The sequence below is a fragment of the Abramis brama genome (genome assembly GCF_963993115.1).
Source record: "Abramis brama genome assembly, chromosome: 9".
NCBI lineage: Eukaryota > Metazoa > Chordata > Actinopteri > Cypriniformes > Leuciscidae > Abramis > Abramis brama.
In genome coordinates this window covers 8,879,601-8,894,064 of record NC_139971.1, presented here as the reverse complement: position 1 = coordinate 8,894,064, position 14,464 = coordinate 8,879,601, and the positions used below count along the sequence as shown (strand labels likewise).

The following is a 14,464-nucleotide window of genomic DNA, read 5'->3' as shown; positions in this document are numbered from 1 at the left end:
TATAAGTAACTGGCAGCCAGTGTAATGACCTGAGGACTGGTGTGATATGATCATATTTTCTGGTTCTGCTAAGAATCCTGGCTGCAGCGTTCTGTATGAGCTGCAAATGTCTTATGGTCTTTTTGGGAAGGCCAGTGAGGAGTCCATTACAATAATCCACCCTGCTGGTGATGAAAGCATGCACTAGTTTTTCTAAGTCTTGATTGGAAACAAAGCATCTAATTCTTGCAATATTTTTCAGATGATAGTATGCTGATTTAGTTATTGCTTTGACATGACTATTGAAACTAAGGTCTGACTCTAAAGACACACCAAGATTCTTGACCTGATTTTTAGTTGTTTGACCTTTAGAGTGAAGGTATGCGTTCACCTTGAGAACTTCATCTTTGTTTCCAAACACAATGATTTCAGTTTTGTCTTTGTTTAACTGTAGAAAGTTTTGGCACATCCAGCTGTTGACTTCATCAACGTATGAACGGAGATCATTTTCTGCATTGTGGTTGCATCTCAAACTGAAGGGAATACTGTAGTCTTTCAATTATGGTCTGGTCTTCTGTCACAGATAAACAGGAGAAGGAACACAGATATCGTTGAGCAGGAACTTTAATAAACAGGTAGAGGATTGAATGAACAGCAAACAGTCAGGTAAGTGAGACAGGTTGCAGACAGTCAGACTTAGCTCACGGATCTTTCTCTTTTGCAGGTTATGATGGAGCACACAGATGGGGAACTTCGGTCCAGGGAAGTGTGCAGCAGGAAGAAGGTGAGCAAGCAGGTAAGTAGGAGTCAAGTATGAGCGTTCTCATGTGGAGATTGACAAGACCGGACAACAGGTGAGTGTGGCTGGTGAGTATTTGCAGTAGCACCTCACTGCAGTACACGAGATCCAGGGGGCGGAATTGGATCCAGATCTAAGGGGTGGAGATTGGTAGGTTTAGGGGTGGGTTTAGGGATCAGGGGGTGGAGATGGGTAGGTTTAGGTATATGTAAGGTGGGAGGAGTTGGATCTGGATCCAACTCCTCCCCCTGGTATTCTTGTTCTGCAGTGAGGAACATCTCAGTATTTGTAGGGGAGGTAATCAAGTGATGACAGGTGCGACTGGTTAGAATTTGTGTGAGAGCTGAAGGACCTGGTGCTGAGGTGGAATCCATGACAATAATTGGAAAATAATGTCTTATTATTATTATTATTATTATTTGATTATTTAAATCTCCTGTTTAAAAATAGTAAGATATATTATTATATCTGCCCTGCATTTTATCTCAAAATGAATATCATTTTTAATATATGTGGAAATTATTGGAAATAAGTTAATGCAGACTCTTAATCACATGAGGTAAACATAAGCTGTTCCAGCATTTCAGTAATAAAAGTGTACACCTTTAAAATGCATGCAAATAACCTGAAGCGCAACAGTTATTGTAGAGAGAGATGTGGATTTGGACGGCAATTAAATGACCACACAACCTTAGTGTTTGTCAAAAAACAGTAGGTAATTTGGCCGAGGATTTTTACGCGGTGGGAGAAAAACACTGACATTCTGGATTCGGACGGCAATAAAATCACTGACTAGCCCCTATAAATGTTGAAAATATCTTATGTCTCTTTGAGAAACAATTACCGTGTGAATAGTGCTTAAGGACTAAATGAGATGATTAACAAGACGCAGGTGTGACACATAATGGCAAATCAAAAACCATGGCAATAAAAGAGCATGAACAAAGAAAACACAGGAAACTGAACTGAGAACATTGCAAAACTAACTCAAAATCCAACCCAAGCAAAACAAAGACCAGACGTGTCAAGAAGACCTATTCACTGGATTCTGAAATAAATCAAATACTTCAGAAATGGAGGAAACTTTTTATTTTATAATGTAAGAACTTTGATCTTATTGTGTATCGTAGCACTTGCTCCTTCAAATGCTTTCAAATGCTCCTTCGCATTTGAAAATGACGTACCACCTACACACTAAACCCTAACCTGACTAAACCTAACTGATAGTGTTAACAAAAGCAAAAGTGAGATAAAAGCATATTTGCTGAAGCAACCAGGCAATTTTATCTTGATTCTACAAGTCTTTGAACTCTTTTTTGGATGTAACAGAGCCTTAAATGCACACTCTTTCATTCAGTTATGTGATTTGTTGCAGGACTACCTGACCAATGACAATGACCAGGCGGTGGTGGAGATCTGCATTACACGCATCACTACAGCGATCAGGGAGACAGGCTCGATTGAGAGGCATGGAGCAGCTCTTGTGTCCTTATGGGAGTCATGTCTTGAACATAACCTCCAGCCGCAGGGCAAAGATGAAGACACACCTCATGCCAAGATTGCCTCAGACATCACCAGCTGCATCTTGCAGGTGAGAGTAACACTTAAGTGCTAAAGCACACTAATGATTTCTGTACATTTATAAACATAACAGCATATTCCTCTCAGCAATAGTAAACATTCTTCCAGTAACATTAATAGTGTGTTTGTTCAAAGTTATCTGGTCTTTAATAATGTTCTAAAAATGTTAGCACAAGAACATTGTCTATATATTAATCACGGAACGTCTTTTTCTGAAACGTTTTAGTTGGATGTTCATGTAACATTTTTAAATGTTACTACTTGTTTCAGAATGTTCAGAGAACATTCAAAAGTAAAATTCTAACATAATTCATAACAAACATAATGTTTGCAAAATAATAAAAAGGAATGTTCCCTTACCTTTTGCTTAACCAAGAAAAGAAAAAACAAGTTTTTAAACATCAGAATGTATTGAATGTTCAGAAAACATTTAGAAATAACGTTTTCATAACTTAATAGTAACATTAGCCCAAACATTAAAAATGTGTGATGTCATTGCATTTGCTTGCAAATTATTGATAGGGAGGCTAATGTACAGTGTTTTACACACCTGTACTTTACTAAACGGACTCATTATCATGTAATGTAGAAACTTGACTCAGTGGTGCATTTTATTGGCTTAAAATTGAATATTTATTATTTTATACATAATATATATTATTAAAGGTCCCATATTGTCAAAACTGAAATTTCCTGGCTTTTTTCATGATAACAGAGGTCTAGGAGCTATGTATACGGTGGCCGAGAGAGCTCAACGCGCTGCAACCGAAGAAAACATGCAAATAGAAAAACATCCGTAAATTAAGAAAACATCTTCATCAGTTTTACAACACAGCAATGGGTGCTCCAAATACTCACAACACAACCAAATACAGAAACACGCTGGAAATAGCACAGAACACAACGGAAATGTTTCCAGGGGACCCCAATAAGTGACGAACCCGGCTGGGACGTGCTCAAAGTCTACTTTTTTGCAAAACATACAGAGATGACATGTTTATGACATATAACTTTGTATAGCTTACAATATGTTCAATGTCATCAGAATACAAATGAGAAAAGAAGAGTTAACAATGAGCTGAAAACGAAAAAGAAAAAAAACTAAAAAAGAACATGAGGGTAAGAATTTAATCTATACATCAGTTACACAAATTTTGTCATGTTATGTTTAAATAAGTTTCATAGGAAATGTTAGGTAATGCAGGGTCCAAAGATGAGACGGCAAGTTTTAAAGTTGAGACACTCACACACAGATATATAATGCATATTTTAAAAACTTTTTTGTATAAAATGTATATTTATTTGCAGCAGTTATGTTAACAACAATAATAAGAAATTTCTGTCGTAAAAACTGCTATTCAGCTGATGGACACCGTGCTGCGTTGTCATGGGAACATCCCAGGTGAAAATAATGAGGAAATCTTTCGTTGCTCCCTTCACCAAGTGGTTCCAAACAGCTACATAATGGCACACAAGTGCCCTGCTCACTCCAAAGTCCCCACTTCAAGGGCTCTGCCCTTCGTAGGAAGTAGGGCACAGGGATGCTAACGTCAGGTTTGTCACTTATTGGGGTCCCCTGGAAACATTTGCGTTGTGTTCTGTTCTATTTGCAGCGCATTTCTGTATTTGGTTGTGTTTTGAGTATTTGGAGCACACATGTGTTGTAAAACTGATGAAGATGTTTTCTTGATTTGCGGGTGTTTTTCTATTTTCTTCAGTTGCAGCGCGTTGAGCTCTCTCATCCACCGTATATGTAACTACCATATAAGTTTCAAAAGTAAAGTAGCTGTGCCTTTTCACGAGCCGTTGTGACTTCCTTAAAATGTGACATCAGATCTACTCAGTCACCACCCTGAGCACTGCCCACCATCCCTCCATCCTTTTGCCCAACCCCCAGACAACATCACATCCATGCCATTGCTGAGCAACAACAACACGGAAACATGTCGAGAAAACTGTGTTCAGTCGATGGATGTCAGGGAACTACTTCATTGCACAGGCTTCCGAACAATATTAATATGAAAGACCAGTGGCTAATGTTTATTTATTCGGAAATACCACAGCAATTTAGTTCGACCTTAACCGTCTGTTCTGCACATTTCACAAGTGGCTGCTTCGTCAGTCAGGCACAGTTCAATTCCGGTTTTTCAAAGAAGCTACTCCTCAAAGATGCTGCAGTCCCTACATTTTGGGTCCGACCTCAAATCAACCCGTAAATAAACTTCTAACACATTTTATGTTACATTATGGAGCCAGCATAACCTGAAATTATAGTTTGTAAATGGATATGCAACACTAACATGTTGCTAAGTTGATGCTGACATGTTGTTTATAATTATATACAACTATAATTGTTGGTGTCTGTTGTTTTTATTGAGATTGAGTTCACTCAGTACTTGCATGGGTAACGTTATTTCAAAAGAAAATGAAAATGAAATTGAAAATGTCTGAGTTTACCCTAGTTACCTGTGGTTGTCCTGGCCGTGCGTCACTCTTAGCAGAGCTCCTGAGAAAGGAGCTGTAAAAATATATTGAGATAGTTTTTGGTACTTGTACTGCAAATATATATTCTTAAGGACATCAAAACCTAAAATAAAACTCCAGAAAGGTGTACAATATGGGTGTCAGGATTCCATCACCATCTCCTCCCACTCATTCCCTCACTCCGCCCACTCAGTCATTCACACGCTCATTGTCACCTGATTACTAATCACCGTCACCTGGACCTCATCATCAGTTCACCCATATATACCTGCTACAAACATTCAGTCATTGTCTGATCTTGTCTACACATGACACAGACTCTCTGCCATACTTACCTGTATACCTACCTTCGATCCCGATCTTCTCAGCCAGTCACCATTCCGTCTTCTAAGGAACTCCTTCATCCTCATCTGCAAGAGAAAGAGAGAGAGAGACTTGGTTACACTTCAGTTAAGCTATCTTCTGAAATTCAACTTACTGTTTACTCACCTGTTTCGCTGTACCGATCCATTCTGCAAATTAAAGCATTTAACTTACCATTCTGTCTGCTTCGTCTCTGCCAAACCTGACAATGGGACCTTTAAAGTGAAGTATTTACTCTCGCTGGATGCTGATCACATCTTGTCTCCTGAGATACCTTCGTCTGATCAATTTTTGAAGGCTGCATATATGTATCCTTTGCTGCCTATGATTTTGCACATTCTGTGTGTTCGATTCTAAGCTTTCAATCACACATCTGCATATATCGACAAAATCAGAGTTGTGGATTTCAGAGTTTCCATTTTCAAAATTTTACTTTTAGTTTAGGGATATGCCTGAAGCCGAATTCCGAATTGAAAAAGGAAAAAGATAAGGAGATAACAGATTCTACGGAGACCTTAAAGGGACATGGTGATGGAAAAATATGAGATGAGAGGCAAAAATATATTTTAATGCTTTTGCGATCTCTCACAATTATATAGTTGGGTAATTATATTGTATATAATTTGTGGCCATCATGGAGCCTGTATCAATAGGCAGCGTATTGAAATTGTCCCACTTTAGATTAGGGTCCAATTCTCACTATTAACTATTAACTACAACTTTTGCCTCAATAAACTCCTAATTATTGCTTATTAATAGTTAGTAAGGTAGGGTTAGTTAGGTATTTGGTAGGATTAAAGGGATAGTTCACTTTGAAATTAAATTTTGGTATGTTTTAGCTTACCTCAAGGGCATCCAAGATGTAGGTGTCTTTTTTTCCGCAGTAGTTTCAATTTTGATATTTTTAGGTCAAACCGTTCTTGTCTGTCAGTCATATAATGCAGGTCTATGGTCACTATCTCAAAGAGCATGCATATTGAAGTCCAAATTAAACAATTCCCCATCGTAAGTACACATTGATGGCCTAAGACACGAAACGAGCGGTTTGTGTGAGAAAACGAACAGTATTTATATCGTTTTTACCTCTTGTACACATCCGAGATCACGTCCGGTGCTTTCCGTCGCTTGCGCAGACTAAGCCAGAACGCGCGCACACGTCACATACCAGGAAACATACCAACATTTAATTTCAAAGTGAACTATCCCTTTAAGGGATGTATATTATGGTCATGAATAATAAGGCATTAATATGTGCTTCTTTATAAGTACTAATAAACAGCCAATATCCTAGTAATATGCATGCTAATAAGCAACTAATTAATAGTGAGAAGTGTTACCTAAATTGCTTTTAAAAAGAGGCTTGCTTTTTACTTTCACTTTTGAATTTGCGTTCATGCATACTCTATACATAGGGAATGGCGGTAATGACCACACATTTTACAAGATAAGATATTGTTCAATGACTCTCAGAAAGCGTTATTCATTTTTCATGCCTTTCCGAATTCGGAATTTGGCTTCAGACACATCCCTATTCAAGTTCCATCACACTTCAGACTTTCCCAACTGATTGTAATCCAGTATGACAAAAGCTATAATATCATTTGCTTGCAGATTTTCTGCTTTGTTTGATATTTTGTAATCTGACCAATGTCATTCATAGTTCAGATTCCCAATTTTTTCTCTTCTATGGGGGTTACCGCTACACACAATTATTATGCAAGTTTTTAGATTTTAGTTTTTCAAAGAAAGTGTTTTTGTCCATATCTTTTTAGATAACTGGAATCAATGTAATCTATTTTATATATTTATATATATTTATATATATTATATATTATAATATTATATTATAATATATTATAATACAGGCAATAGGTCAAAACACAGGTAGGCCGTCTGTCCAAACAAACAAACAAAACAGGGATCAGAGGCAAAAGAGTAATCCACGGAACAGGCAAAAAAAAACAAGAGACATGAAACCAGGGAAAACGCTTGGAAATGCAGTGCAACAACATACAAAACTTCGCAGTGAGCGAATGAGTGAACATGGTATAAATGGGCTGAGACTAACAGGGTAATGAGACACAGGTGAATGCAATCAGTGATGATGAGTCCGGGCAGTGAGTTATGGGAAATGTAGTTTGTGAGGGAGTGATAATAGTCTGGTGTGGAGTGCCCTCTGGTGGCTCTCAAGGGCACTCCAGCTGGTGACCGTTACACTACCTTTTTCACAATACTTTGTCTTATATTACCTTGGTATTGAATTAAAAAGAGCTAGTGCCATTAGGGTGTTTCTAATTCAGCTGCCGAAGGAGTGATAATAAATTCATCATCATTCTCTCTTTTTTGGAAAGTTGTGGAAATGCTGTATTTTTTTCTTTTGCTATTGAAGCAAATGAAAACTCGTTCACCACCATAGACGTTTACCCAACTATGACAACTTCTGCTTCCGAGAACCCTGGAAATGTGAAAGGGTCCATATTTAAACCAGCTTTGTCAGTTATGAAGCAGCAATAACATTCTCAGGGAGTCAAGTGGCATGTCTTAAAATGGAACTGACACGCCTGACAACAGCAATTAGCCTGCTAATTAATTAGCTGCTCCTTAATATTTGCTTCACTGTCTCATTCTCACATCCTCTCTCTCTCTCTCTCTCTCTCTCTCTCTCTCTCTCTCTCTCTCTCTCTCTCTCTCTCTCTCTCTCTCTTTCCCTCTTGTTTTTGTATTTGTCTCTTTCACACACACACACAGACACACACACATGCATGCATTCACTTACATAATGAGCCGCATATGAATCTTAGAGAAGGGCTTAGAGAGAGGCTGAGCTAGAGTGATGCATTCTGGGTAGTGGTAGAGATCAGTATTCATTAGAGAACTGCAGCTTGAACGGTCTTATGCCTGATTTCTTCAGAACTATTTGTGGAAAGGCTCTTTGATCTGAGCAGCAGTCACATATTCAAGTGGGTGTTTTATAATTAGCTTGGGTTCTTTGGAAGTTATTTGCCCTATGTCATGCTTTTTAAAGTTTTATTTCCGATATTTAAGGACCTTTTCCCTTCAGGCAAGAAGATGAATGGACATCTTTTTTACAGTAAAGGAAAAAAAGAAATCTCTTAATTTGCTCCAGAACAAATTAAATTCATATTCATAGCATGCAGTAACTAGATGTTAAATTATGATACTAGATAAATTAAATAATTAACTAATTATGGCATTCAAACTAGTGAGATTTAAACATAATGAATCGTATTATTTTATTTTGACCAAATGTATCAAATTGTGGTGTGGTAGTGTAAAACTTAATCCTTCATAATAAAATAACTTCCCATTTCATTCGATGAATCACTTATCCATCTGATGTTTCATCTGTTTCAACCTGACGTTCACATCATCTTCTCTAGGGGGCAGCAGAACATTTAACATAACCTACTTTCTGTGGCAGGATCAGTTTGATCTTTTGAAATGTTTACTGCTGCATTTCATACCTTATATAGTATCTTATTATTAAATTATTAGAATATCTTATTATTAAAGAGATACCTTATATAGTATCTTATTATTTATTTATCTCTTATTTATTTATTTAATTAACTAAGCAGCCAGCTAACCCTTATGTGATCATTCTCTGAATCTATTAAAGTCTTTATTGATTGATCTTGGTATACGCTATTTGGAATTAACACACGCTGATACATTGATTTTTACTTAATTAAATGAAACTTCTAATTGAGCTTTTCAATTCAGTCTGCGGTGTGGAACGTTCTTTAAAATAGGTTGTATAGGTCTTAACTAGTAAACCGTATACAATTAATCTGTGACCTGAGATGCAGGTCTAAATTTGAGTTGATTTTTTTTTCTCCAGAATTACAACAGGCCTCCAGTGATGGTGTTAGCGGTCCCTGTGGCGGTGCGGTTCTTGCAGCAAGGGAACCAAGAGCTGAGTAGAAACATGTCCAGCTACTTGTCATTGGCTGCCATTGCAAAAGCTGAACTCCTGGCCCAACACACTGAGGCCATCACCTGTAGCGTGCTGACAGGTAGGGGTCAGACACAGGGTCCTGGGGGTGGGAGGGTTCACGGTAGGGTCATGGTGAATTTACCATGTGCCACATGATACTGGATCAACATCCCCATTGGTCCTGGAACAACATTCTTAAAATGTCATTGAGATCCCTGTCCTCTTTACATGAGTTTAAATTTAAACTAAAGTTTTATCTTTTTGACCGGGCATTTCACTAAATCTCAATTATGGTTTTATTACATTATGTGTTAATGGTTTATTTTGCTCCTTTTTCATGTTTCCTGGACTTTTACCTTGTAAAGCACAGTGGTCAACTTCTGTTGTGTTTATTTGTGCTATATAAATAAAATGAAATGAAAAATGAAATAAAAGGTTTTAGGCAGAATACAAAGGAACTTAACAGTCACATTGTGTCCTAACCAGATACGGTGTGTTTGGGCATTTTCACACTGGCATATTTTCTTCGTTAATTCCATTAGTTTAGGGATATATAAACTTAGGGATATATAAACTATATAAGCAATCGCGCTTGAATCTGCAGCAAGGAAATCGGTCTGAGATCGCCTGATCGCGAAAACAAACTCTTGAGCAGCTTGCTTGTAGTGAGAAAGCAATACGAAATAATGGACCAACGAACCAGTCTGTATCACAATGCATAAGTAATTACATATGTTATGTGAAAAGCAGCTGTGTTTGGTTTGCTAATGCTTCTCAAAATGGTCGCACACCGGACGAAAAGCGCAGCGGCGTGCCGCATCTAGGACAACTCACAGGTATCACACACCGGACGTGCCCATTCTATTGTCAGCTTGTGGTCAAAAATATTGTTATGTTTAAGGTGGTGCTGTCAAATCAGTTAATCGCATCTAACATAAAAGTGTGTGTTTATATAATATATGTGGTAATATATATATATATATATATATATATATATATATATATATATATATATATATATATAGACCTATACACCCACATATTATATAAACAAACTTTTATGTAAGTCCAGCTAGTACATGTCACATCACATCTTTAAAATTTTAACACGTTGTTTTCTATTAGTGTATGCACAACGGCGGTGCCAGTCAGCGTCTGTCAGTGGCACCCAGCTTGGACTCAGGGCGCTATTCAAAATCTTGCCACAACACAGAGTGCCACTAACAGTTTTCTATTAAATCACATTGTATTTGTCCCAATTCCTCATATATGTAGTACATACTGATACATTTCATTTTAAATTCATAATTTTACAGCTTGAATAAAGTCTAAACATACGTTGGAAAAATATATAGGCCTAATAAATGTAGCCCTTTCTAATCTTTCATTTTGCTCTGTTGTGCCATTTTTTCCCATACACTAACCTGAGTGCGAAAGTATATATGTTTGCCTGTCGTTACATTTTCTCGTGAGATTCTCAATTATCGTACGGTAAAATGTTCAGTTAACTTATGATAGCAACGATGGTATTTATAATGTCCTTAAACATAATATTGTTGACCACACACTGACAATAGAATGTGTGCGTCCGGTGTGCGATAGCTGTGAGTTGTCCTAGACGTGGCGCTGCGCTTCTCGTCCAGTGTGCGACCGCCTTAAGACTGGAGTAATTAATTGTTAAGGTTATGGCTGTGTTTGTTTGACAAGAATATTGTTCCAGGACCAACAACAGATGTTGATCCAGGAACATGTCCTAGTTGGCAAAGTCATCGTCACCGTGTGCTGTTTTTGATTACGCAATAGAAAACAATGGTGAGTCATGGAAGGTATAAAACCATCATATCCCCCATGATTCAGTGCTTTCCAGGCCCTGCACCTCATGGCCTTTGTTTTAATTAGCGAAGCAGTCCCTTTTTGCCTTTAATAGAATATTCACACACACAGACCAATGACTGTTTAGTTTCCACAGCACTAATGTGCCAACCACGACATCGGTGTAGTGTAGATGGCGTGTGGTCTTCCTGACCCACAGTGTGTGGTTATGGTTTCTGGTCTCAAAACCACACAGTTAAATGGGTCATTTGAGACATCCACAATGAAGCAAACTTTATTACAATCATTGTTCTTCTAAATTGACATGTTATTCAATGCTTTTTGAATTAAAGATTTGCGTTTTTTAAAAAAAGAGTTGGTCCGTGAAATGAGGAACGGATGGTAAATTTGACCCAGTGTTTGTGCCAAAATACACTCACATCTCAGCTGTTCAAACACCCACTCACACAAATTGTTGTCCATCGAAGAAGATAAAGATCTGATTGGTGTGGGTCTACTGATTGTGTTGAAACTCTGTCATTAAGAAGGGTCAGTCTGGGAGATCTTTGGCCAGGGCCATCAGAGGCAAAGAACAAACATGGCTTCATTAGGGAATAGTGTGGTCAAATTTACATTGACCTAAACTCATTGTCATATAATTTTTTTTTCAGCCAAAGGACAACAGTATTGTAAATGCCTTCTGAGCCACAGAATAAATACTGAAAGATTTAAAAAAGTTATGTTTTGTTGGTATAGCTTGATCAAGTTAGAGATAAGGATATAAACTGGATAAAAATCTACTTTTTTTTTTTTTTACATTTCTTATGGTTGAATAATTAAAATTGTACTGTAGGACAGCTACAAGCTAAAGGCCCTCTAAATAGAAACTTGAGGGTGTCATTTTGTTTTGTTTTGGATGTAGTGGATAACCTGGCACTGTGGCACATTTATTCCACAGGGGGAAGGTGATAGGGTGAAGGGGGGGGGGGGGGGGGGGTATATGTTAATTTGTCAGCTTCTTCTGGCTAGAAAATGCCCATTTAGACCTCACAAACATTGGCTTAATGATTAGTTTTTTCTTTCACATAAGCCTTCATACTGTATCAGCCTGGTAGCTGGCAACATAACTTTCACATGTTGTGATACATTTTTTGTGAGCATGGCATTGAAACCAATCCTGTCGGACTTTAGAGTAGGGAGTGACTCCATCAGCATTTTTCCTTGACTTCCTGGTTCAGTCTCTTTACCTCACATTATGAAAACAGTTACCAAAGATCTCCGATATTTTTTTGTTTGACAAATTAAACATTATCCGTCCAGTGGATATCCATCCAGTCATACCACAGTGGTTTATGGAGAGGTCCCTCATTCTACTTTCTACATTCTACTTTTAATGCTTCTTGCCAACACAAAAAAACATTGCCTCAGCTGAAGAAGGACCCTCTTGGGCTTTAATTTGTATTATTCAACTGTTGATGGGGGTTTGAGATCTAAATGAAGTGTATTGTCTTAAAACTGGGCTTGCTGCTTGACCATCATGTCTGTCCAAGAACTGGTTATGTAACTCTCAATTGTGAAACTGTCATGACAATTCCCAGTCAACAGTTGCCCAAGTTTTTGAGCCTGAGGTACTGTCAAAAATTGGCTGACCACTGCAGTGAGGCAGTTTGCATGGATATGCTTAGGTTTCCATATGCCCTATGCATTGTGTAAATTGTCAGGACTCAGGTGATTACATCTTGTACCATCGCAGCATTCTAGTGGGCTGAATGGGAAGAGAAAGCTGATACACGACTTAGCAGCACCTCTGGGTTGAATCCAACCTGCACTAGAGATAGAAAACAGAGCATTTACCTTATTCACCCTTTCTTTAAAGTAACATGACAGCACAGGACAACCTACATTTCTACATTTCCTTGCCGTAATTTGACATGACTCATTATGATACTTGGTTTAACTTACAGTAATAGTCAGTTATGGGTCTTCATTTCCAGTATAAGCATATTAAGTTTTGTGGTTTCTCCATGTGCCATGCATTATAGCAGAGCAACTACAGAGGCCCAGCTAACAGGATTATTGGAACTTAATAGCTCAGCATCGTCCTTCCTCAAGCCTCCCATTGGGGTCCGTCTCTTAATCAGTCTCCTTTCCCCTTCTCTCATTAACACCACCCTGGTCCTACTTGCCTCTGGTTCACAGAGAACCGATAACGTGCAACCTATTCCCAGTCCATGAAGCAGGAAGTGGGGTGAGGTAATAGGGTTCAGGTTAGGTTTTGTGGGGTACCTTTGAGGGGTTCTAAACGCTGAACACTGCAAAAGGAAGGGTAGAGCAATGATTCATAGAAACAACTACTTCATTGGTACAGCGATTAGATTACAATTTCATGGTCTGTTTAGTGCTCAGGCGTGGCTCTATGGAAATCAAAGGCTGTGTCCGAAATCGCACACTCTCTTGAGTAGGTTCTTATTTTGAATAAGTAATTACTTCACGGCCACTAAAAAAAGTATGTTCTATACAGTATGTGTAGTATGACTGTAATCTGGATGTATTACATTTGCCATGTTGCCCTTACCACGTGACCTACTAGCGTCATCAAATGCACACTTCAGAATCTTGCCTGAAAGAAGTAGGTCATCTGGGTACTTTTTACTTACTCTTTGATGAGTACTGTGAATTCGTACATACTACTTTTGTTGCATACTTTTTTTCACCTACTAGTGATATAGTAGAGATGTATGTGATTATGAATGCAGCCAAACATTTACAATGGTAAGAAAAGAACACCATGACCAGCTTGACTTCAGCATTGACTTGTTGGCTACCATCATGCATTTCTACACTGATCAAGGCTGGTAATTACTTGGCTGTACTGGTGTACTAGTTTAGTCATGTGGTTCACAAGAAATACTTCTGTCGTCCTAATTGACCAAGGTAATGTTGCAAGTTTAGTAGGCTTGTTGTGGCATGCTGGTCTTTTCAGCAGGACAGGCAACTGCTTGTACAATCATTTAGTCTCTTTAAAACATTTTTGATGAGCTGTGTAGATGTCTCGCCGTGAGCTCTTAGTATGTAGCTGCCTCAACACAGGGGTCTCATGTTAAAGTCATGTCGGAGGTACGATGTGAGTGTTTGTAGTGGTCTGGAGTGTGTTAGAGGCACAGCTCCCCTGGTGTGTACAGTCACTACAGGAGCAGGAAAGCCAGAGTTAGAAAAGAGCATCTTTGAAACATTAAAGGTTTTGAATGGCTCACAAACTCCCTCTAGCAATGCTCATTATTAGTAATATCCTTTCAAGAATGCATTCTCCCTACCACCATCTGGATCCACTAATCAGTCTGAGGCCTGAGTGTTTTTGCTAAGCCAATGATTTGTTCCTCTTTTACACTGACCCGTGACCAGTGTCATCCAGATCTTTGGTTATGTTGCGTGTTATAAATGTAAAATACCAGACACTCAGTGTGGCCCATGCTGTTTTCTCATGTTTT

General features: G+C 38.3%; 1 protein-coding gene across 2 annotated transcripts in view; it reads left to right on the top strand.

Moving 5' to 3' along the window:
* The window catches only part of veph1 (ventricular zone expressed PH domain-containing 1), a 136,020-nt gene that overhangs the window by 33,465 nt on the left and 88,091 nt on the right, over positions 1-14,464 (top strand). For both annotated transcript variants that reach the window (XR_014607682.1, XM_084124046.1), the window contains exons 3-4: positions 2,154-2,369; positions 9,069-9,243. Coding sequence is in view for 1 of the 2 variants with exons in the window: in XM_084124046.1 (XP_083980172.1) it covers positions 2,154-2,369; positions 9,069-9,243 (391 nt within the window). In the remaining variant the exon portion in view is untranslated. The remainder of the gene's footprint in view (positions 1-2,153; positions 2,370-9,068; positions 9,244-14,464) is intronic.